At 43.1% G+C, this 22,816-nt stretch overlaps 1 protein-coding gene across 1 annotated transcript; it reads right to left on the bottom strand.

The window, feature by feature from the left end:
• Positions 1–1,608: 1,608 nt before the first annotated feature.
• Positions 1,609–13,902, bottom strand: LOC136423992 (collagen alpha-1(I) chain-like). Its single transcript, XM_066412392.1, has 11 exons — positions 13,863–13,902; positions 12,888–12,977; positions 11,264–11,386; positions 11,046–11,141; positions 10,062–10,577; positions 8,990–9,349; positions 5,831–5,920; positions 3,874–3,996; positions 3,693–3,755; positions 2,361–3,188; positions 1,609–1,997 (listed from the first exon to the last, which is right to left on the bottom strand). The coding sequence occupies exons 1-11, from the start codon at positions 13,900–13,902 to the stop codon at positions 1,609–1,611; spliced, it is 2,718 nt and encodes a 905-aa protein (XP_066268489.1).
• Between the last annotated feature and the right edge of the window lie 8,914 nt (positions 13,903–22,816).

Below are 22,816 nucleotides of genomic sequence, written 5' to 3'. Positions count from 1 at the left end.
AAAAAGTTTTCGATCTGACAGCTAAAGATGAAAACGGAACGGTGTGATTTCGTCGCGCCGCGCCGCCAAGCTCTGTGCGACCGCATCGAAAGGTATGAGTCAGTGCAGCAGAACGCACAGCATCCAATAAAGGTTTGTGAGATTCATGGAAATAAAAAGAAAATAAGAATATCAATATTAATATTCATCAATAACTAGATTGTTCATACACAAAATCATCGTGTTTTAGAAATGTCAGCGGTACGCCAAATCCGGGCCGCGCCAAATCCAAGACGGGGTCGGGACCAAGGAACAACTGTTCTCGCCCGATGTTTTGCCCGCCGCGAAGTCATTTTTCGGCGGAATTTAGTAAGACACAGACACATTTTTGTTGAAAATACAAGAAATAGATAGTAATTTCTGTGAAATCTGACTTTTTGACGCCATGCACTACGTATTCGTTTTGAAAATTGAGTTTAAACCGAACTAAGTTTTTCGGTAAACCAATAAGATCACGATAGGCACAATAACATCACAAACATTTGTCTTTACAATGTTTATAGGCGGAACGTTTTATTAAAACACTTCATGGAGGAATCGATGCTATAACATTGCTATTCCATATATTTTTGTCCTTATTTTTGTCCTTCGAAGTCTTCAAAACATTTCCGTGAAATCCGACAGCAAAATGATCCGATGTCACCACACGCTTGAAAATTAGACGTCCGCCATGGGCAGGGATTGTGCTCTGTGCGATCCCAATATTCGTAGCGGTCGCGGTCGCGTTGGACAGGTGGTCGCCTTGGGCAGGCAGCTTAATGTTTGTGCTTATGGGGAAAATTTTCGGGACCGAGAAAAAGCGGTCGCCATGGCCAGGTGGTCGCGTTGAAAAGGTGGTCGCCTAGGCAGGTTTGACTGTATTTACAAGCTAGAGCGAGTAGGATTGTACATATCAAATATTCGCCAATTGCTTGTGGCTCTGCTCTGAATCAGATTAATCTCTGCAACAAACTAGTAAGAAGAACCCTGCAAACAAACTGCTAAGTTGAAACCTGGCTTAAAACTTCAGTTGCTGCATATTTCTGTTACGTTTTCTGAGAAAAAAGGAGACGGATCTGAGAAGCATCTTATGATCTCTTATAGTGGCGACAAGAGTTCGCTCTGTTGTCTAGGTAAGTCCTGTAAAGGAATGAACGGAATTGTCGCCAGAAAAGGAGGAACGGCGTCGGGAAGGTTTAAACAAATGGCAATGAATTTGATATATAATATAGATATTCAACTATGTTTTCATTTGGAATGAATGGTGATTTTGTGTGAAATACCTTCTGGAGTTAACCGGTGCAATGGCCTAGTGCGTAGAGTTTTCGCCTTGCATGCGGTAGGTCGTGAGTTCGAACCCCGGCCGGGTCGTCATACCAAAGACTAAAAAAATGGTACATGCTGCTTTCTCTGCTTAGCACTCAGCATTTGGGAAAGAGTATGGTAGTTAAACACACGCCACTACCAGTGGACTAGCCCCCTTCTGTAGTGACTTTTTTTTGCACAAAGTTGTGTGGCCCAGGGCTGCAGAAATTGAGATGGGGCGCCGTCTTATGCACCGTCGGTGCAGGGAGTACTTTAACTTTAACTTTAACCTTCGGGATTGACCTGGCAGAAGAAGTCCGCCAATTGGGAGCAGACCGTGTCCCACCATTCTCTTTTAAGTTGCCGGAGGTAGTACATGACGCAATCTTCATTACTATTCCTGTTATCCGGTTGTCCCGGACCCCACAAGCTGTACTTCCCAAGTGCAGACCCATCTATCCACTCAAACTTTCCTTCCTTATGCCGATCGTGCAGGCCGATCCAGTAATAGAACAGGCGCTGCTGCTGACGTAAGGACACCAGGAAATTGTTGGTCTCAGCGTCTCGAGGCATGGCGAGGGTGCCGCCATCTTTGCGACAGGTCTCGGCCGCATTCCTGAAGGTCTTCATTGTGTTGAACAATTTGAAGCAGGTCCCATCCCACTTCGTGTAACCTTCAGGACAAGACACTAAAGAAAAAAAAAATGTCGATGTAGCATTGATATACTAGTAGCAGGGCCAGGTATAATAAGGTATACTAGTCGCTTCGATGAATGACTTCTGCGTGTTCCACGCTTTGAAGTAGGCTCCACGCCATGTCTTATATCCTTCAGGACATGTAGAAAAATATTGACATTAGTATAGCAGGGTCAGGGATGGTACAAGAAAAGGATCGTACACCAATTCCAGCACAGCCATTCATTAACAAAATCTCCCTTAATTTATGAAGTAGAATGTCAACCAAGCAAGGAAAAAAAAACTACATGGCGCTTCGTTTCAAATAAAGGTTAGCAAAGAAACTAGGATTGATGTCTTACCTTTTTTCGAATCGGAGCGTGCGAACGTTTGAGGATGTTCAGGTGTTCCAGCAGGGCAGACTGAGGTTCCAGGCAGACCTATCGGGCCTGTAGGGCCCATCATCCCTTGGGCACCTTTCTTTCCAGGAGGTCCGGGTGCCCCAAAGGACACAGGACCAGCTGGCCCCATGGCTCCCTTTTCTCCAGGAGGGCCAGGCGGCCCCATGGCTCCCTTTTCTCCCGGGGGCCCGGTAAACCCGGGACCAGCCAGCCCCATGGCTCCTTTTTCTCCTGGAGGTCCAGGTGGCCCGGCAGACCCAAGACCTGTCGCGCCCATGGCCCCCTTTTCTCCAGGAGGTCCAGGAGGCCCGGCAGACCCAAGACCTGTCGCGCCCATGGCCCCCTTTTTCCCAGGAGGTCCAGGAGGCCCGGCAGACCCAAGACCTGTCGCGCCCATGGCCCCCTTTTCTCCAGGAGGTCCAGGAGGCCCGGCAGACCCAAGACCTGTCGCGCCCATGGCCCCCTTTTCTCCAGAAGGTCCAGGAGGCCCGGCAGACCCAAGACCTGTCGCGCCCATGGACCCCTTTTCTCCAGGAGGTCCAGGAGGCCCGGCAGACCCAAGACCTGTCGCGCCCATGGCCCCCTTTTTTCCAGGAGGTCCAGGAGGCCCGGCAGACCCAAGACTTGTCGCGCCCATGGCCCCCTTTTCTCCAGGTGGCCCGACAGAGCCAAGACCTGCAGGAACCATGGCTCCCTTTTCTCCTGGAGGTCCAGGTGACCCGTTTGCAACAGGACCGGCCGGCCCTATTGGTCCCCTTTCTCCAGGCGGTCCCATGGCTCCCGGAGACCCTAACGGAAACAAAAATCAGATTTTACCGGAATCCTAAACGTGGATTTTCACCAACAAAACGTGGCAATTATTTACTACCAAACTACTAAATATCATGAAGAGCTATTGAGAACGTATTGAGTTAAGCTGATAACATACAAACGCAAACATACATGAACCGCTGCAGAACCGTAGGAAGCTGCCAGGAGGCCTGTTATAGAACTCGACCTTCGTCTAATCGATACCTAGTACATGTGCACACCTACCAAATATCATGAAGATCCATCCACAGCTTCTCGAGTTATACTGTTCACATCAAACACACATACGACCACCGTGAGCCGCGCCACTATGCATGCCAACCCGAAAACATAACATTCTGGCTAAGGTTATTAATGTTACAGCAAAGTCTATTTGAGGTATATATCGATATCTATACCCACCATTTTCTATACCCACAATTTCATGGTGTCTGTATGCTAATGACAAACATTCCAGGACAGAATTGAGGACATTGTACTTACGTTCAAAATCAGTCATTCGGATGTTAAGCTTGGCCATCTCCTCAGAAACAATGGTGACTTTAACTGCGGTATGAAAACAGTTGAAGTGGTTTAGGGTACGGAAGAACACACCCATATGGAAACATTATTCAAACTAATTGAAGACGTCATATCTGATTTAGATAAATATAAGACGACTTACCAGTCAAATACGACAACATGGTGACTACAACCAAGCCGAACACAAGGCTGGAGCCCTGCAACAGCCTCTTGTAGACACTGCGACAGTTCACCTTGTTGTTGGCGTCCGCATCATAAGTTGCATCTGCGGTTTTAACACGAGACTAGAGTTAAGTATTTGTGCTGCATATACTTCAGGTTTGCTATGTTAGTTTAGCCATTACGGTTTTTTTTTATGAATATGAATTGGTATTGAATGTTTATTTGAGTTGAATGTGTGATAGTTGCGTGCCGATTTGTTAAAAATAGAGAGAATGCTAGCGACACCAAAAAACACCCCTCCCATGTCAAGTAAAATGGTATGGCGACCCCTGTGACGTCTCAATTCAAAATGCCAACGGATCCGACAAAGGTTTTGCTACGCAAAGCTGTAAGAAATTGAATCGTTTTACAACAAAGGCATGCGTATATATTTTGCGTATTGTCGAATGTATATTCGTCGTTATAATTACTTTGTCCTGAATCAGCATTTCAAATATCGCCGGAATATTTGATTATCATTCTATTCAACAATATAGCATTTGTTACTTTCGCAAAGATTGTTATGTATGTGTGTGTGTGTGTGTGTTTATTTGTGTGTGTGTGTGCGTGTGTATGTGTTTATTTGTGTTTGTGTTTGAGTGTGTGTGTATGTATGTGTGTGTGTGTTTGTGTGTGTGTGTTCATTTGTGTGTGTGTTCGTGTGTTCATTTGTGTGTGTGTGTGTTTGTGTGTGTGTGTGTTCATTTGTTTGTGCGTGTGTGTGTGTGTGTGTGTGTGGACTGGCTAATGTGGCATATTCCTGTGCGCCATTTAATCAGAATTCGATGAGAGAATGGTACACAGATCGTTCAAGAACAAACTAAACAAGAACAGAACTGTACCGCAGATCATTTAATGTGACGTCACATCGTATAAGATATAGTTATAATACTAAGAAAACCACTGGGCATGTAATCGATCACACGTAATACACAAAGGGAAAAAGTACTTCGTAAAATTCTCATATCATATTGCCGAGATTGAAAAAGCAATAAAAAAAATTCAATGTATTTGTAAATTGTAATTGTTGAAAACTTGTAAACATGAGATTATATGTGAAGAAAACAAATGTCTTAATAATAAATTCAATCAACAGGGAAGGAAAACCCTGCACAGAAACCCAGGGAGGATAACTCTGTGCATGTAGTAGTCCTAGGGTGTGTTTGCTCCCTATAGCACACAAAAATATAGGGGGTAGCTACAGGGGTGGTAGTAATGAAACACCCCTGTCAGAAAAGCACCACCTTGTAAAAAAACAGTGGAAACGGCCCCATGTCACTTCGTCTATGTAATAGTAAAATCGCAAATGTGTTGTTGTGCTATGTAATGGTGTACGTTTGACTAAAGATGTATCAAAGGCATCCAGAGTATATTATGAGGCTTGAAACTTGAATACAAAACTCCAATTATTAGTCATTCCTACACATAGTAAGTTTCAATAACACTATACCATTACATATCGACATTAAAGGAGCAAAGATACGATGTCGTTGTGTGGTGAGAACTGACAGAAAATCCAAGCCCTAATAGACTGATCCTGACTGTCCATCACAATTAGCGGTTTGACCAATGAGAGAGTGACTGCATGTCCGTCCAATATTTGCAATTTTATGTTTTGATTTTGCATTTCTACGTTTTGACGGAGGTGGGCGGGGTTGTGGTATGCGTCTATTTACACTAGGCGCGTGAAACTAAAAGATCACAATGTAGCTCATTTTTGTGCCGCTTTTGACCGCTTTTGATAAGAAATCCGCACGCAAATGTGGGCAATAGTGGCATTAAATGTCATTTCCATAAAGATTACAGCAACTAGAATATTTCCAAGCCTCATAAAATGCTTTAGTGCCTTTAAAAAGAATATTTCCAAATTCAAGATATATCGTTGAAAAACGTTTTACCTGCTCTGGTGACGTACATAGGGTTGGGTGTGTTCGCAGCGGCGTCCGCACGTCGCATCCAATCAGTCTGGGGCTGCTTGGGCGTGGTGCCTGGGTGAAATATGAAACATTGATATTCTCTCACTTCACAGATAAAACAATCAGAGATCTCATTAATCTTTAAAAAAAAATTGAAAATTTCCTGCAAATTGATATTGGCAACATATGTATGTAGGATATCTATGACGAAATTATGGTACATTTTAGCAGACACCAATCTTGCCACAGGGTCTAGCCATAGCCTGTTCTATTTGTTGTATAGATTTTGTTGAAAATCTTCGGATATTTTCATAAAAGAATTTGGATGGCGATAAAAATCTTTAAGAAACTTCAATATAAAACTTGGCCAGATTTAAATTTTCTCCTCTTCTTCCTGCTGTTTGCAGGAACATTTGATGCTCTTAAAAAAACAATTTGATAAGTTATGAAATTCACATAAGAGCCAAAGTCAGTCAGCCATTTTGTCGTCACTACAGAATGAACCAAAAAAAAGCGTTAGTGGTCTAGGAACATTACAGATGGAATATTATCGATCGGGATTAACATACAACAAATAAATTAACAATTTGTTTTTGTTAAACGTTTAAACTTCGATTCAGCTACCTACATTGAATGATTATATGGTACTCTATTTGGGAAAAAGACATGCTTTCTGGGTGAAATCATTCATTAGCTAGATACGAAAATATCCAAACAAGTGCCACAAAGTCTTTTCAATGACAGCAACTGAATGATTTTTTTTTCTTTTTCGAAAAGATTAGAGGGCGATAAAACAGCAGAAAATTGTTACCTCCAGTGTTAGACTGAGACTGCTGCTGCCCTCCCGGCATGATGCCACTTGTCAGGTTTCTGGACAGCAAAAAACACGTCCTACACCGGGCAAGACGCTCGTCGATATCTAAGCCTGGCTCGAGACTGTAAACAATTTCTACTTTTGATTGCCAAATAGTAACAGAAAACAAAAGATTAAAGCTTATCATAATATTGGATTGGCTGCAAACGTCACACTTTGAACAATTGAGACATATCATGTAAAAACGTAATGAGATGATTTGATACTGTAATATGCTTCAAAACAACATTATTATGATTGACTGCTGTTTCTTTACTCAAAAGCTGTAAGGTTTATTGTGTAACAGAATACTGTTAATGCAGAAATGTTCTCGGTGGTTTTATGTTCGTGGTTTTCGCGGCGACCGTTTCACCGCGAACTTAATACCACCACGAAAATGTATGTGCAATACTGTAGCAGTACGTAACTGTAGCGCTGCCGTGAACTTAAAGCCACCGCGAACACTCAATTTTCGCCTTAGCGCGAAATAAAAACCACGTGAACTTAAAAGCATTTACAGTACAGTACTGGAAAACCGATAGGGCCAGTTTGGATTGAAATCTTGGCAGTGGCTACATTTATGATATAGGTAAAAGGTACATCAGCAGAAACTCGGAGCGCGATGCTAAACGGGGTAGTCCTAAAGTCCTAAATGGTCTCTCCGAGTTCTATGGTAGGTAATAATCAATAAACGCCTTCTTTTCTCGTACCTCTTGAGAAACACTCGGAGGATCAAATCTGTCCGTGTTGTTTTCAAGCTTTTATTTCTTTATGTCTTATGAGTATGACAGTTGTGTGACAGCTTGCATGGCACAGGTCGTATACTAGTACTAGTTTGCGTGAGCCGCGGCCCTACGCTTTGCACGTTATTCTTTATTCATCGCCACCAGAAAATGAACAGTCATAATGGCATTATAAATATTCATTTTCTATTCTGTCCAAAAACTGGTCCACTGATTATATTTCCGAACCAGTTGTTTTCGAACCGGTCCATCAAGAAATGCCGGCTTCGTACACACCCCTAGTTACACCTCAAAGCTAAAGCACCATTATTCTAGGTCTAAATGATCTTCTCATTACAATGTCTAATCATTTGGCATACATTTTTGTCAACTATCACTTGAAGTACAGGTTTTACCTCATCGAGGTTTTAAAACTTGTGCACAGACCCTTGGTCTGGATTTTGCATGGAATTGATATTTCACTAGACTATTACTCATACAAAGTTAAGCATTTTTCACACCACAGTAGACTTTCTGCTGTTTTGGTTTCATAAGTTGCAGCACTCATTTCTTTGTTGGTATAATTCTGTTATACTTACATCACTTCGATCACAGTAAGTGACTATTAAAGCTTCTCTGCTTTCTATGAGAATAAGATATTAGAACAAACAGGTGACATCAAATTACATAATATTCACTGTCCCTAAATGTAAACATGAGAGATAATCATCATTTCAAAACATCAAACTTAAATAGGAAAATATGAGAAATGCGTTTAAAAACATATTCACAAGCTGAAGCGAGTAAGATTGTACACTATATTAAAAATTCGCCAATTTCTTGTGGCTCTGCATAAGAATCACATCCAACGAACTAGTAAGAACGCTGCAAACAAACTGCTACGTTGGCACTTCGCTTAAAACTTCAGTAGCTGCGTATTTCTGTTACATTTTCTGACAGAAAAAAAGGAGACGGTCTGAGAAGCGTCTCATAGTGGTGACAAGCGTTCGGTCTGTCGTCTAGGTAAGTCCTGTAAAGGAATGAACGGAATTGTCACCAGTAAAAGGAGGAACGGCATCGGGAAGGTTTAGAGATATGGCAATGAAAATGTAATGTGGATATTCAGCAATACAATGAGACGTGGCGTCGTGTGGCGTAATGGATAGAACATGCATTCTACTGAGTAGAATGTTCTATCCATTACGCCACACGACGCCACGTGTATCTACTGTCAAACAAGGCACTTACTAAACACGACTTTCCTCAGTTCACTCAGGTGTAAATGAGTACCTATCTTATCTAGGGTTAGGGACGTCCTTCGGATAGGACGTTAAATGGAGGTCCGGTGTTTGGGGAGAGCCACACCCCGCGCACGTAAAAGAACCCACCACACCTTTCGAAAAAGAGTAGGGGCATGCCCCGGTGTGCGATGGTCCAAAACCTACAGTCCTATGACCACACATGGGTTCGCCCGTAGTAATAGCCTCCGGCTAGTTGGGCAACCCTGGCTAAACCAATTAATAAATATAACCATTTGCAATGATACCAATAAATGGTGTGATGTACCTTGAGTGACCTGGCAGAAGAAGCGTGCCGTGGTGCGGCATTCCCAGTCCCACCATTGGTGACGGTGGTAAAGGACACAATCGTCATTCCCTCCAGCGTTGTCTGGTTGCCTCGGAAACCACGAGCTGTACTGGCCAAGTGGAGACCCATCTATCCACTCAAACTTGCCTTCCTTACGCAAATCGTGCAGGCCGATCCAGTAAATGTGCTGTTGTTGTAAGGAGACCAGGAAGTCATTGGTCTCAGCGTCTCGGGGCATGGCGAGGGTGCCACCATCTTCACGACAGGTGGCGTCTGCTTCGCTGAAGGTCTTGAATATGTTGAACAGTTTGAAGCACGTTCCACGCCATTTCGTATAACCTCCGGGACAAGACACTAAACAAATGTTTACAATGGCATAGCATTGTCAGGAATGGCCACGCCAATTTTTTTTGTTGCTTCTCGGAATAGCCTGTCCTGTTTTTCCCATTAAAAAAAAAACAATTGGGTCGCTATTCCCATTCACAAATTCTAACTCCCAATTTTACTCTCTGTTCAGTTGTAAAACTCAATAGCCATGCACCAAAATAGATTATAGAGGCCTGCACATACCTAAAAGGTGTGGTAACATGATCATATTATAAGTTATAATTTTTCATTTATGAAAACTATTTCTGAATATCAATCCATATATTACATGGCAAAGGGTAATTTTGTTACTGAAATTATAGCACTAGAACAAAGAAAGGGGTGCATTGTATTAAAACAAGCCACACAAAGCTCAAGCTTTAATAATCCTCTTATCATCTATGTTATGTAAACCCTTATCTTCACCCCAGACTATTTGCACACAAAAAAATCGCCCTGTCGCTCCAATCTTTTTCTGCAAAAAAATCCGAGAATCAACAAATAAAATTGGTGAGGCCTACAAGAAAAGGATCGGACACCGATTCCAGCACAGCCTTTCATCAGGACACCGAATCACCTTTTAAGCTTTTATGAGGTAGCATTTCAATCAAACAAGGACAAAAAAACCAACATGACGCTTCGTTTCAAATAGACGTTTAACAAGAAAAAAGGATTGATGGCTTACCTTTATTCGAATCGGGGCGTCCGAATGTTTGAGGATGTTTTTGTGGTCCATCAGGGCAGACTGAGCTTCCTGGCGGCCCTGGAGGACCCATCAGCCCTTGGGCACCTTTCCTTCCAGGAGGTCCGGGTTGCCCAAAGGACATAGGACCAGCTGGCCCCACCGGTCCCTTTTCTCCAGGCGGCCCCATGGCTCCCTTTTCTCCCGGGGGCCCGGTAGACCCGGGACCAGGCAGCCCCATGGCTCCTTTTTCTCCAGGAGGGCCAGGTGGCCCGGCAGACACAGGACCAGCTGGCCCCATGGGTCCTGTTTCTCCTGGAGGTCCAGGAGGCCCGAAAGACACAGGACCAGCCGGCCCTATGGCTCCCTTTTCTCCAGGAGGTCCAGGAGGCCCGGCAGACCCAGGACCTGTCGCGCCCATGGCCCCCTTTTCACCTGGAGGTCCAGGAGGCCCGGCAACAGGACAGGCAGGCCCTATTGGTCCCCTCTCTCCAGGTGGTCCCATTGCTCCCGGAGACCCTAACAGAAACAAAAATCAGATATTACCGGAATCCTAGACGTACGTGGATTTTCACCAACAAAACGTGGCTATTATTCACAACCAACCTACTAAATATCATAAAGATCCATTGACAACTTCTTAAGGAACGCTGATAATATACAAACACACAGACATGGAGGCCCATTATTGAGCTTGACCCTCGTCTCCTCGATACTTAGTACATCTACCCACCTACCAAATATCCTAAAAATCTATCCACAGCTTAAAGAGTTATGCTCAGCTTTACATGAAACACACATGCGACCATAGCCACTCCACCATGGCAAACCGAAAACATAACCTTCTGGCGAGTATTGCAGATTAATGTAACAGCAAAATATACCTAGGGTATCTATACCCATCTTTTTGGTGTCAGTATTCTAATTACAAGGGTTTAAGGAGAAAATTGGCAATCAATTATTATAATATTAGGTCAATGTACTTACGTTCAAAATCAGTCATTCGGAGTTCAGTCAGGCTGTTACGTTTGGCCATCTCCGCAGAAAGTTTGGCCATCTCCTCAGAAACGCTGATAACTTTAACTGCGGTATATAAAATCAGTTGAAGTGGATAAGGTATGCAATCATACACCCGACTGAAAACATTATTTCCTAACCTAATTGCAGACGTCATATCTTATTTAAAGGAATCTAAGCTGACTTACCGGTCAAATATGACAACATGGCGACTACAACCAAGCCGAACACAAGGCCGGAGGCCAGCAACAGCCTCTTGCAGACACTGCGACAGTTCACCTTCTTGTTGGTGTCCGCATCATAAGTTGCATCTGTTTTAACACGAGATAAATGCAACCGTTTTACAACAAATGCGTGGGTATTTTGGGTAGTCGAATATATATTCATCATTACTTCGTTCTGGACCAGCATTACATATATTTTGGGACACTTAGATAATCATTCTATTCAGCAATATAGCGATTGTTACTATCGCAAAGATTGTTGTGTGTGTGTGTGTGTGTGTGTGTGTGTGTGTGTGTGTGTGTGTGTGTGTGTGTGTGTGTGTGCGTGTGTGTGTGTGTACATGTGTTGTGTTTGTGTGTATTTGTTTGTGTGTGTGTGTGTGTGCGCGCGTGTGTGTGTGTGTACATGTGTTGTGTTTGTGTGTATTTGTTTATGCGTGTTTGTGTAGGTGAGTATGTTCCTTTCTGTTTGTTTTAACACGATCGATATGATATGTGGATGATCGATATGATATTTGGACAGTTGGAAGATATTGGCAAAACTTGATAAGATTATTATATGCTAGAGACCTTCTATTGTGGTGACACAGCACTTGCGCTTTTGATATTTCGTCCTCTTCAAATGACTGAGTGGCATAGTGTGGTGACCAGGTCCCACCAAATATGGGGGGAAGTCACATATGGGATGTGTTATTATAGGGCACTGTCCCTGTGTTAATAAACCTCCGGCCATGTGGTCCGGAGCCAGTCTAAAGTTCATCTCCGTTGTGTGCGGTTGCCTTCCTCTTAGCCTAAGCCCTTGTTATCAGAATATAACAATTGGTGGCAGCGCCTTGTACTTTCGAGTACATTTTCTACCCACGCCATGGCCGCACGACGCTCCAGACTCCCCCCCCCCCCCCTCCTTCGACGGGAGCGACGCTTAAATGGATCCAACAGTTCGACGTCTGGGCCGACTCTCAGCAGCTAGACGACCCGGCAAAGCTGCGTCATCTGCCCACCTACCTCAGCGGCCCAGCTTTCTCATACTTCACCGAGCTACCCGACGCCATGAAGGCCAACTACGAACGGCCATGGTCGGGCCCGGAGCCAGTCTAAAGTTCATCTCCGTTGTGTGCGGCTATCTTCCTCTTAGCCTTGTTATCAGCACATAACAGTAGGGTTCACCCTCTCCCTCCTAGCAGCTTTTTTTGGAACTACAGGGATCGATTTTGTTTGAGACTTTGAATGTGAAAAATTCAAGAGGGGTTGACAGATCGTCATCACTTTCGCTATTTAGATATTTCAAGTGATAAACACCAAGGCAACAAAAAAGCACTTGTTAGAATACTAATCATAATACCGAGATTGAAACAGAGAATGTTTTAGAATTTAAGATCCAACTTGGAGGCGCCCTAGAGGCCGCCCCAGGAGCAGATGGGAGGACCAAGTGTTTAATGTGCTGGACGCTTTAGGAGTCAGCAGAGCCGACTGAAAAGTTCTGGCCGAAAACAGAACATCCTGGAGGGAGATGTCTGCAGCCGCCATGCATCTGCCCTGATGCCTGTGGCTGATTGATTGATAGATCCGTTATTGAAAAACAGTTTACCTGCTCTGGTGACGTACATAGGGTTGGGTATGTTCGCAGCGGCGTCCGCACGTCGCATCCAATCAGTCTGGGGCTGCTTGGGCGTGGTGCCTGGGTGAAATATGAAACATGATTGATATTCCCTCAATTCACAGGTAAAACAATCAGAGATTTGAGTAATCTTAAAAAAAAAACTTTCAAAAAATTTTCCGCCGATACTTCAAGCATCAACGAATCTGCAAATGTTGGCAACATGTATGTAAGATATTTATGACGAAATTATGGTACAATTTAGTAGACACCAATCTGGCCACGAGGTCTAGACATAGCCTGTTATATTTGTTATACAAAAATGTACTAGTATACATTTTGTTGAATAATCTATAAGTCTTCGGATATTTTCATAAAAGAATTTGGATGGCGAGGAAATCTTTTACAAACGTCAACATAAATCTTGGCCAGATATAAATTTTCTCATCTTCTTCCTGCTGTTTGTAGAAACATTTGATGCCCTTTTTTCAAAAACTCATGTTGATAAGTTATTAAATTCATATAACTTATTTTATAAGAGCCGAAGTCAGTCAGTCATTATGTCGTCACTACAGAATGAACCAACAAACCGCCATTAACAGCGTAAGTAGTCCAGGAACAATACAGATGGAATATTATCGATCGGGATAAACATACAACAAACAAATGAACAATTTGTTTTCGTTAAACGTTTAAACTACGTTTCAGCTACCCACATTGAATGATATTATATAGTACTCTATTAGGGAAAATACATGCTTAGATACGAAAATATCCAAACAAGTGACACAAAGTCTTTTCAATGACAGCAACTGGGTGAACTTTTTTTTCTTTTTCGAAAAAAATAGAGGGCGAAAAAACAGCAGAAACAGGAGTTTTTGCCAATTATATCTAAAATAGATATTTTCAAGGGTGAACGTTGTATCTTTTTCGAAAAGAATAGAGGGCTCAAAACAGACTGCCTACCTCCAGTGTTTGTCCGGGACTGCTGTTGCCCTCCCGGCATGATGCCACTTGTCAGGTTTCCGGACAGCAAAATACACGTCCTTCACCGTGCAAGACGCTCGTCGATATTTATAAGCCTGACTCGAGACTCAACACAATTTCTACTTTTGATTGCCAAATAGTAACAGAAAACAAAAGATTAAAGCTTACCATAATATTGGATTGGCTGCAAACGTCACACTCTGAAACACTGTAAAAACGTAATGAGATGATTTCATACTGAAACAAACTTCAAAACAACATCATGGATTCATGATTGTCTGTTTCTTTACACAAAAACTGTAAGGTTTATTGTGTACATTTATGCACGCGAATCCTGGAGAAAAACAACTCATGAAGTGATACCTCTTTGGAGGTGCAGAACTAAAACCCACGGATAATTTATTTTTGATATTTCATGAATACTGGCAGGTATTCTACAGAAAAACAACAAACAGAATATAGCACTAGTAGTCCAATAAGGCCAGTTTGGATTGGAATTTTGGCAGTGGCTACATTTGTATGATATAGGTAAAAGGTAAATCAGCACAAACTCGAAGCGCGATGCTAATTATAAACGTATAGCTTTTTTGATAGTTAAGAGTAGGGGTGGGTACCGGTGCAGAAAATTCAGTCCAGATCCGGACCTGAACTTGGACCTTGACCTGGACCTGAGTAGTAGTACGGTAATACTACATGTTGTATATCGAAGTTTATTGGAGAGCGAAACACGAGTACAGGCAAGTCTCTGTATGTGGAAATTATGTTGGAATATATGCCGGAATAAATAAAGATATTGTTATTTCAATACGAATGCAACTGATATGCAGAAGGAAACATTTTAGTTTCGTGGAAACTATATATATATATCATTCAGCAATCATGAAATACATATATTGTGAACCGATCGCTGCTTATTCGGCCCGAATATTTTTTGTAAATCATTGCAAATAGAGCGACACCGCCTACAGCAAAAGAAAAATCTATATCCTTATCGAAAATATATCTTTATCTGATTTCTTTTTGATGTACGGTACTGATCACGTGTTAGCGTGTAACTAATACTTGGACACCGCAGAGCCGTCGCGGCTGGCATCGGTTTTCCACTTAAGAGGGTCTGCATGGGGGTTCCTGGCAACGCTAAACGTTAAATTCAGCAACATTTAACGGTAAATTCACTAATACATGATGGCTAATGAATTGGTAGCATCACGAATGGCCCAAGGGTACAACTGATGTAGGGAGGGTCCGTCCGGGGGTATGTTAGTGGAAAAACCTGTCCAGTCGAACCAAGGACAATGTCCTTGGTCGGACTGTCCGGACAACGGGAAAAAATGTTCAGTCGGAAAAGAGGGTCTTAGAGACACTAATTACGGTCTACTATTTCAACTTCGCCGTTAATCGCAGCCGGTCCGCTGTAATCCAACTTTAACGTAGCACGCTATTTGTTATCCTGAATTCATTATTGTTAAGCATTACGTATTGAGATATTCTTCGTAAGGCGTAGTCGAATGCCAGATTTCCCTTTGAAAAGTCAAAACGTTAACAGAGCGTCGGCTGACCTCGATGTCTGTGCACTAAGTTTAAACATGCCAAATTTGCTCTCAATATGCAGGAAATAGCGTTTGAGAGGGTTAAGATTTTCTGGGACTTGAACTCAGTTCGCAGCTACCTTGCAGGCAGTCGCCACGTATAATTATTATAAGGAGGTCACTTTAAACATTACAGTACAGTGGCGACACCTGGCGAGATGCAGCCGAAGTGTTTTTTCACCGAAAATCGTGGCTTTTTCATCGATGTTTAACTTAAAGGCGCCTGTCCGTCTGCACTTTTGGAAAGCACATTTTTAAAGGCACAGTACGTAGAAATGCGAGTTTCTTTAAGAGCGCATATGTTGCCGAATACGTTTAAAGCGTAATACAGCCGTCATCTGGCTCCAAAAGTTAGAACAATGCCACCCTCGAGCCTCTGATCGGCAAAGATAATTTGTTGCTCCTCACAGCAAGGCTGCAGTTTTCATATAACCAGCTAGATGACGCCTCTAGTCTGACGTCACTTCCAAATCTCTAAGGCAATCCGTGACTAAATGGATTCATCAAGTTGGTGAATCACTGCATAACAAAGTTTTTGGTACATAACCTATAAGCTAGAATGTGACTGGAAGGACAGCTATGTCTTAAAAGTCTTTGGTTGTGTACCAATAAAGTTTTATCCTCTAATACTAGCACTCACTTAGATCAAGGACATTATATAGAAGTCCTTGCTTAGAACATACAATAACATCTAGATACAATGGCCTTGGTCCATTACGATGACGCGGTTCCTATCTTCTTCCTCACAAGAGCCGTCACATTGTCAAAAGACGTGACTATCAAAAGAACCCCTGTCAATGAAGCTTAGCCAAAATTTCATTATTGCTTTGTGCAGCTTTCTTGTACATTGAAATGCTAAAGAGATAAGATCAAAGAATCTTCTTATCTTTGATGCGTGTTCTTGAGCATCATCCATTGTTACGACTTCCCCACAGCAGGCCTTGTCACCTGTAGCTATATCACTAGGTAACACGGATGGAACCACGGAGAATGGCATCTGAATTACTCTCCAAGCAGATGAGGGGTTTCGGCTGGTTTTTGACGTGTTTTTAGGTGTTTTTGTCGGGCTTTCTACTTTCTCATTTTTTTTGTATAGCCACCAAAAGACAGAAAAAAAATGACAAAGCAGAAAGCCCGACAAAAACGCCTAAAAACACGTCATAAGCCAGCCGAAACCCCTCCTCTGCTTGGAGAGTAATCTGAATAACCATTAGCAGATGTACATGTCTATACCCTTATAAACCTTAGTTTCTCGTATGGTTTGATACATTCTTGTAACGTTGCTGTTTGCTGACACTGAGTGCATTGAACTGAAATGAATAAATAAATAGATAGATGGATAAATGAATAAACAAATGAATACTGTTGCAGTATTAATGAACTGGGGATGGCGGAGGCTGTCAGAGAAGCTATTCTTAAACAAGACCACAGCACGTCCAGGTCAAAAGATACAAAAACGGAAGTTGTGCTGCAGTACCAAGGTCATATACCAGGGGGCCAAAAATCGACCTTGAATTTTGGCTTCACAACACCTACCCACATACCAAATATCATTGAAATCCGTCCAGAGGTTCTGGAGTTATGCTGTCGACAGTAGTGCGGAAACGCAAACACACACACACACACACACACATACACACACACACACACATACACACACACACACACACACATACACATACACACACACACACACACACACACACACACACACACAGACACACCCAAAACTATATCTCCATTTTTCATGGAGATAATAAGGCCTTGTGGACTTATCGTAGCCTCTACCCGGCTCCGCGGATGGCTAAGCCTGGTAGAGGCTACGGAGAGGGTCCAATCAATATACACCCTCTCTCCCTGGCCGACTCTCTTAGCATACTATTCACTCTATTTAGCCAATTTCTACAATTTTTTTCAGCCATCCGCGGAGCCTGGTAGAGGCTAGACTTACCTCATTTCTTTTCAGACAACTTGGTTGAAAGCGTAAGGATGAATGGTCGTATTGAGCATAATACATGAGCAAATACATTTCAATGTTATATAGGGTCCATGTCTGCCTATAAAAGGAGTATAGCAATGTAACGTTAACCTGCATGTTCATGTATCTAAAAGTGCATCTATCTATATTTTCTCTTTGAAGCACGCGCTAGATGAACGGTCTGACAGCTCTCAGGTCGCTCCAGGGTGGGCTCTTTTGTCCTCCCATCTGTCTTGTCCTGATAAGCTTTTGTAATGTCCATGTTTACAAAGTGGTGAACATCCAAACTACAGGGCAGGCGGTGGGTCACAATTATCATGGTCACGAGAGAGAACAGTTCATCTTGTCAGAACATGTCAAAGACTCGAAGATGAACTTGGTAGCGGGTTCCACATCTGGTTATTTTCATCAATGAAAATCATTTCCGATGACGTCAAGTTTCACGCACCGAAGAAGAATGTGAAAGAAACGTCGTAATGATTTTACAACCTGCTACACAAGAAGCAAAAACATCATGCCATCTGTCACAAGATCCGGGAAAAATACATATTTCCGCGCTGTGAAGATTTAGAATACGTAACATGCAGCTTTTACTATGAAAAGAAAGTTTAAACTTTGTCATCGTATTGTTGTTTTTACTAATCTATCTAAACCAATGGTGTCCGTCTTGAACAAAGTCTGAATACGGTTATTTTGGAATGCTTTCTTTCAATGCGGTCCACTAGCCAAGACCCCTAGCTTGTGCTTCCTGTAAAAGAACAATACAAGACAGACTTTGATTGTCAGATTAAGCAGAACTGGTACCTAATGAAGTCAGGTCTCCATGAAATAAGTCAATCAAAAAGGATTGCGTAGGTTTACAGCTTCTCTAACGCCTGCAAATATGTTAAATTGACCTACTGAACTATATGATCTAACTCCGATATGGACTGTAACTGTCGCGGCATTTCATCTATTCCGTCGCTTTACTTACAGTATGCCCTGCAGTATGCCGAGTATGGTATATAACCATTGGTGCAATTAGGTAATTTTGTTGAACACATAAAATACATGTGCGCTCTTGTAGACTGCCTGTCTCCATCCCAGATGTTCTCATGTCTATTTGATATGAACACCACAACTGTAAGAAATACGCACACCAAGTTTTAATGGTCAGGAAAGGCGTCGCTATGTAAAAAAAGGTGTCGCTTTTAACACTGTGATGCCCCCTAACCCCACGTGAACTTTATATGTGAAAAATTACAAATTGAAATTTCAGCAAATTGTCTTTGTATCACAATAACGATGATAGCTGCTGACATTTATTACTGTCCATCTCAAGAGGTCAGCATCTTTTGTCACAGTTTCATGAGTTCATGCTACCAGCTACCTAGCCTCTACCAGGCTCCCTAGGTCGCTGGGAAAATCGCAGAAATTGGCCAAATAGACGGATAACATGCCAGAGGAGCCCGCTATAGAAGTTACAGTTTGCCGCCTCGTGGATGGCTACCCTGAGTACCCTCTATCTGTAGCCGACTCCCTAAGCATACTAATAATTCTGTTCGGACAATTTCTACTATTTTCCCAGCCATCCGCGGGGACTGGTAGAGACTATATGTTTTCCAGCCATCCGTGGGGTAGGGGCTACCAACTACCCATCGATCCTGAGCGCATGCGTCGTGTCAAGTCGCCTTAACTCATATGACAACTCAAATCTGTTTACAAGAACTAGGTAACAAGAAGTACATCATATTTTTCTGATAAACATCGAAGTATCGCTCATGTCACTGATAATCAAAAATAACTTCTATAAGAAGAAAACAAAACACAACAAGGACATATACTCATGCAGTTATGAACTACTCATAGTCAATAAACGTAATATATTTGCAACATCATTAACACGTTATATGTTTTATAGACCCCAGAATATAGAAAGTGAGAAACGTTCACGAATCAAAACTGAACAAGTGCTGAACAGTCACAATTGCTTAGTAGGAAGGATTTCTTTAAAATTGTTTTTCATTTCGATGTAGATTGGGAAAATCACTTTATCGTCCATAAAGCTGATCCTCCTAAATATCATCTTTAAGCCCAGGTTAAGCCCAGGTTACACATAGCCGAACATGGCTCCCGAACGCCTGCCGACTCGGTTCGGCGATAGTTCGGGAGCAGTCTGACCAGAATTAGGCCACGCCTATCTTTGGCGCCGAACATGCGCCGAATCTGCCCCGAACATGTCCCAACCATCTCCTAATAACCAATACACAGTTTACCCCCAACCAAGCCCCGAATGCTTTCTAACCTATTCCCAACCCTCCCGACCTCTAGCCGAATCTCTCCTGATTAATTCCCGACCGGTTGCTAACACTCTCACGAATTGAAATGGACATATTCAGCGACTTTCAAAAGAGGGGTCATTTTCATATTTAAAGAAAATAATCCATTCTTCTATGTTGTTAACATCACCAAGAGATCGAATTCGGATCACGGTTAGCTTAAATACGGCTTTAGCTTTTTTCTCTATTTTTGGTCGTGTGAAGGTCGGGGCTGATTCGCCCACGTTCTAGTAGTAGTCAGTTTGGTTGGGAATGAGTTAGCAGTGATTTCTCTACTTCCTTATGGTGTGTTATGAGTAGGTTGGAAACTAGTTGGGAATAAGTCAGCAGTGGTTCTGGCGCGGTTAAGGTTCTAATTTTACTGCTGACTTACTCCCGAACACAAGCCGAACACAAGCCGATCGCACCGAACACCAGCCGAACACCTGGGCTTTACACATAGCCGAACATGGCCTCCCGACTCTCCCCCGACCATGGTTAGAGTGATTCGGCAGTGATTCGGGAACTAGGTCGGCTGGCGTTCGGCTGAGTCGGCTGGCGTTCGGCTGAGTTGGCTGGTGTTCGGTTGCGCCAGCCGAATGTTTTGAAAATTTCAAAACATTCGCCTCTGGACGGAGGGTCTGAAATGGGTCGGCTGGTGTTCGGCTGGTGTTCGGCGCGGTCGGCTAGTGCTCGGCTGGTATTCGGGATTGAGTCAGCAGTAAAATCAGAACCTTAACCACGCCAGAAACACTACTGACTTACTCCCAACTAGTTTCCAACCTACCCATAACTCACCCCAAGGCCGAAGACAAATCTCTGCTAACTAATTCTCAACCAAGTGACTACTATCGGAACGTGGACGAATCACCCCCGACCTTCACACGACCAAAAACAAAGAAGAGCACTAAAAGCAGTATTAAAGCTAGCCATGATCCGAATTCGATATCTCGGTGATGTTAACAACATAAAAGAATGGATTATTTTAATTAAAAACGAAAGTGACCCCTCTTTTGAAAGTCGCTGAATATGTCCATTTCAATTCGTGAGAAAGTCTGCAATCGGTCGGGGATTAGTCAGGAGAGATTCGGCAGTCTGCGGCTAGAGGTCGGGATGGTTGGGAGTAGGCTAGAAAGCATTCGGGGCCCATTCGGGAGTAAGTCGTGTACTGGTTAGGAGATGATCGGCGCATCCTCGGCGCATGTTCGGCGCCAAAGATAGGCGTGGCCCGAAAACTGGTCAGACTGCTCCCGAACTTCAGCCGACCTGAGTCGGCTAGCGTTCGGGAGCCATGTTCGGCTATGTGTAACCTGGGCTTTATGGACATCTTGGGAGATGCGTAGCCTCTACCAGGCTCCACAGGTCGCTGGAAAGATAGTAGAACTTTGCCAAATAGACAGATAACATGCCAGCTAGAGGTTGCAAACTGTACTCCCTGACCAGCTAACTCCTCTGGAATGTTATCTGTCTATTTGGCAAATTTCTACTATGACCCCGGTCATACTAAATCGCGAAATTCGCGATAATGTGGCTTTCCAGCAACCTGTGGAGCCTGATAGAGGCTATGAGATGCGGGTCTTTTATCTTTGATGCGTGGTGTGAAACTTCGTCTTGTTAAGACTTCACAGCTCTCAACCACAGCAGGCCTTGTCACCTGTGTCACCAGGCAACTCCATCAAACCACACAGAATGACATTTGAAGTTCAATGAATAAATGATACTTAATGAGTTCGGATAGGACGTTAGGACGATAGGATGTGTTTGGGGAGAGCCACACCCCACGCACGCAAAAGAACCCACCACACCTTTCGAAAAAGAGTAGGGGCATGCCCCGGTGTGGAATGGTCCAAAAACCTACAGTCGGCCGCACATGGGTTGGCCCTTTGTAATAGCCTCCGGCTAGTTGGGCAACCCTGGCATTTACATGCCGAACCAATAGATAAATAGATAAATAAAAATGAGCTACATATTTCAAATCTCAGCTTCGAACAACTGCCTGACGGAAACTACAAGAAAAACTGGGAATTCGTCAGAGAATTGTGGCGTCGTGTGGCGCAACTGTAGAGCACGCGACTGTCAAACAATGGGTCCCGGGATCTAATCCCAGGTGCGCCCAGAGACATGTCCGAACTTGCGCCCCGACGTTGTGCCCTTGGGAAAGGCACTTAACACGACTTTCCTCACTTCACTCAGGTGTAAATGAGTACCTAGCTCATCTAGGGTTAGGGACGTCCCTCGGATAGGACGTTAAATGGAGGTCCCGTGTTTGGGGAGAGCAACACCCCGCGCACGTTAAAGAACCCACCACACCTTTCGAAAAAGAGTAGGGGCATGCCCCGGTGTGCGATGGTCCAAATCTTACAGTCCGGTCTGGGATGACATCTTGAAAAGGTGATAGTTCACCTGTTATGTCAATCCTTCCACAAAATGTGGTAAATCAAAATAAATAAATAAATAAATAAATTGAAAATAAGGAAACTTCTATAAACTGAAGGTCACTGGGGGTACAAGATGAATTTTAGGACGGCGACGACAAAAAGATGCATGGCTTCTTCAGAATAATGAAGAGTTCAATAGAATTTTATACCTTTTGTAATATGTGGTTGTTATTTTGAGCAAAGTTTGTCGATCTATCATTCAATGTGATGTTTTCCCATATTTTATAGGCACGCGCTGGATGAACGTCTCTCGTCTATGGTCTGACAGCTCTCAGGTCGCTCCAGGGTGGGCTCTTTTGTCCTCCCGTCTGTCTTGTCCGGACTAGCTTTTGTGATGTCCATGTTCACAAAGTGGTAGACATTCAAACTACATTGACGGCGGTATGCACAATTATCATGGTCACGAGAGAGAACAGTTCATCTTGTCAGAACTAAAGAGTCGAAGATGAACTTGGTAGCGGGTTCCACATTAGGTTATTGTTATCAATGAAAATCATTTCTGAGGACATCACGTTTCACGCACGGAAGGAGAATATGAAAGACGTGTCGTAATGGTTTTACAACCTGATATTGAAGAAGCAAATGTCTCGTGCCATCTGTCACAAGATCTGGGAAATGCATCTTTAGATAA

Source organism: Branchiostoma lanceolatum, chromosome 18, assembly GCF_035083965.1.
Source record: "Branchiostoma lanceolatum isolate klBraLanc5 chromosome 18, klBraLanc5.hap2, whole genome shotgun sequence".
NCBI lineage: Eukaryota > Metazoa > Chordata > Leptocardii > Amphioxiformes > Branchiostomatidae > Branchiostoma > Branchiostoma lanceolatum.
The sequence above is the reverse complement of the archived record's forward strand: the minus strand, read 5'-3'. Positions and strand labels throughout refer to the sequence as shown.

Excerpts from the sequence above, each read along its gene's own strand:
- LOC136423992 (XM_066412392.1), bottom strand. The coding sequence starts at position 13,902 with ATGCCGGGAGGGCAACAGCAGTCCCGGACAAACACTGGAG. Across the intron at positions 3,756-3,873 it reads CATGTTGTCGTATTTGACTG|TTAAAGTCACCATTGTTTCT; the intron begins GTAAGTCGTCTT and ends TTCATACCGCAG. Across the intron at positions 3,189-3,692 it reads CCGAATGACTGATTTTGAAC|GGTCTCCGGGAGCCATGGGA; the intron begins GTAAGTACAATG and ends TGTTTCCGTTAG.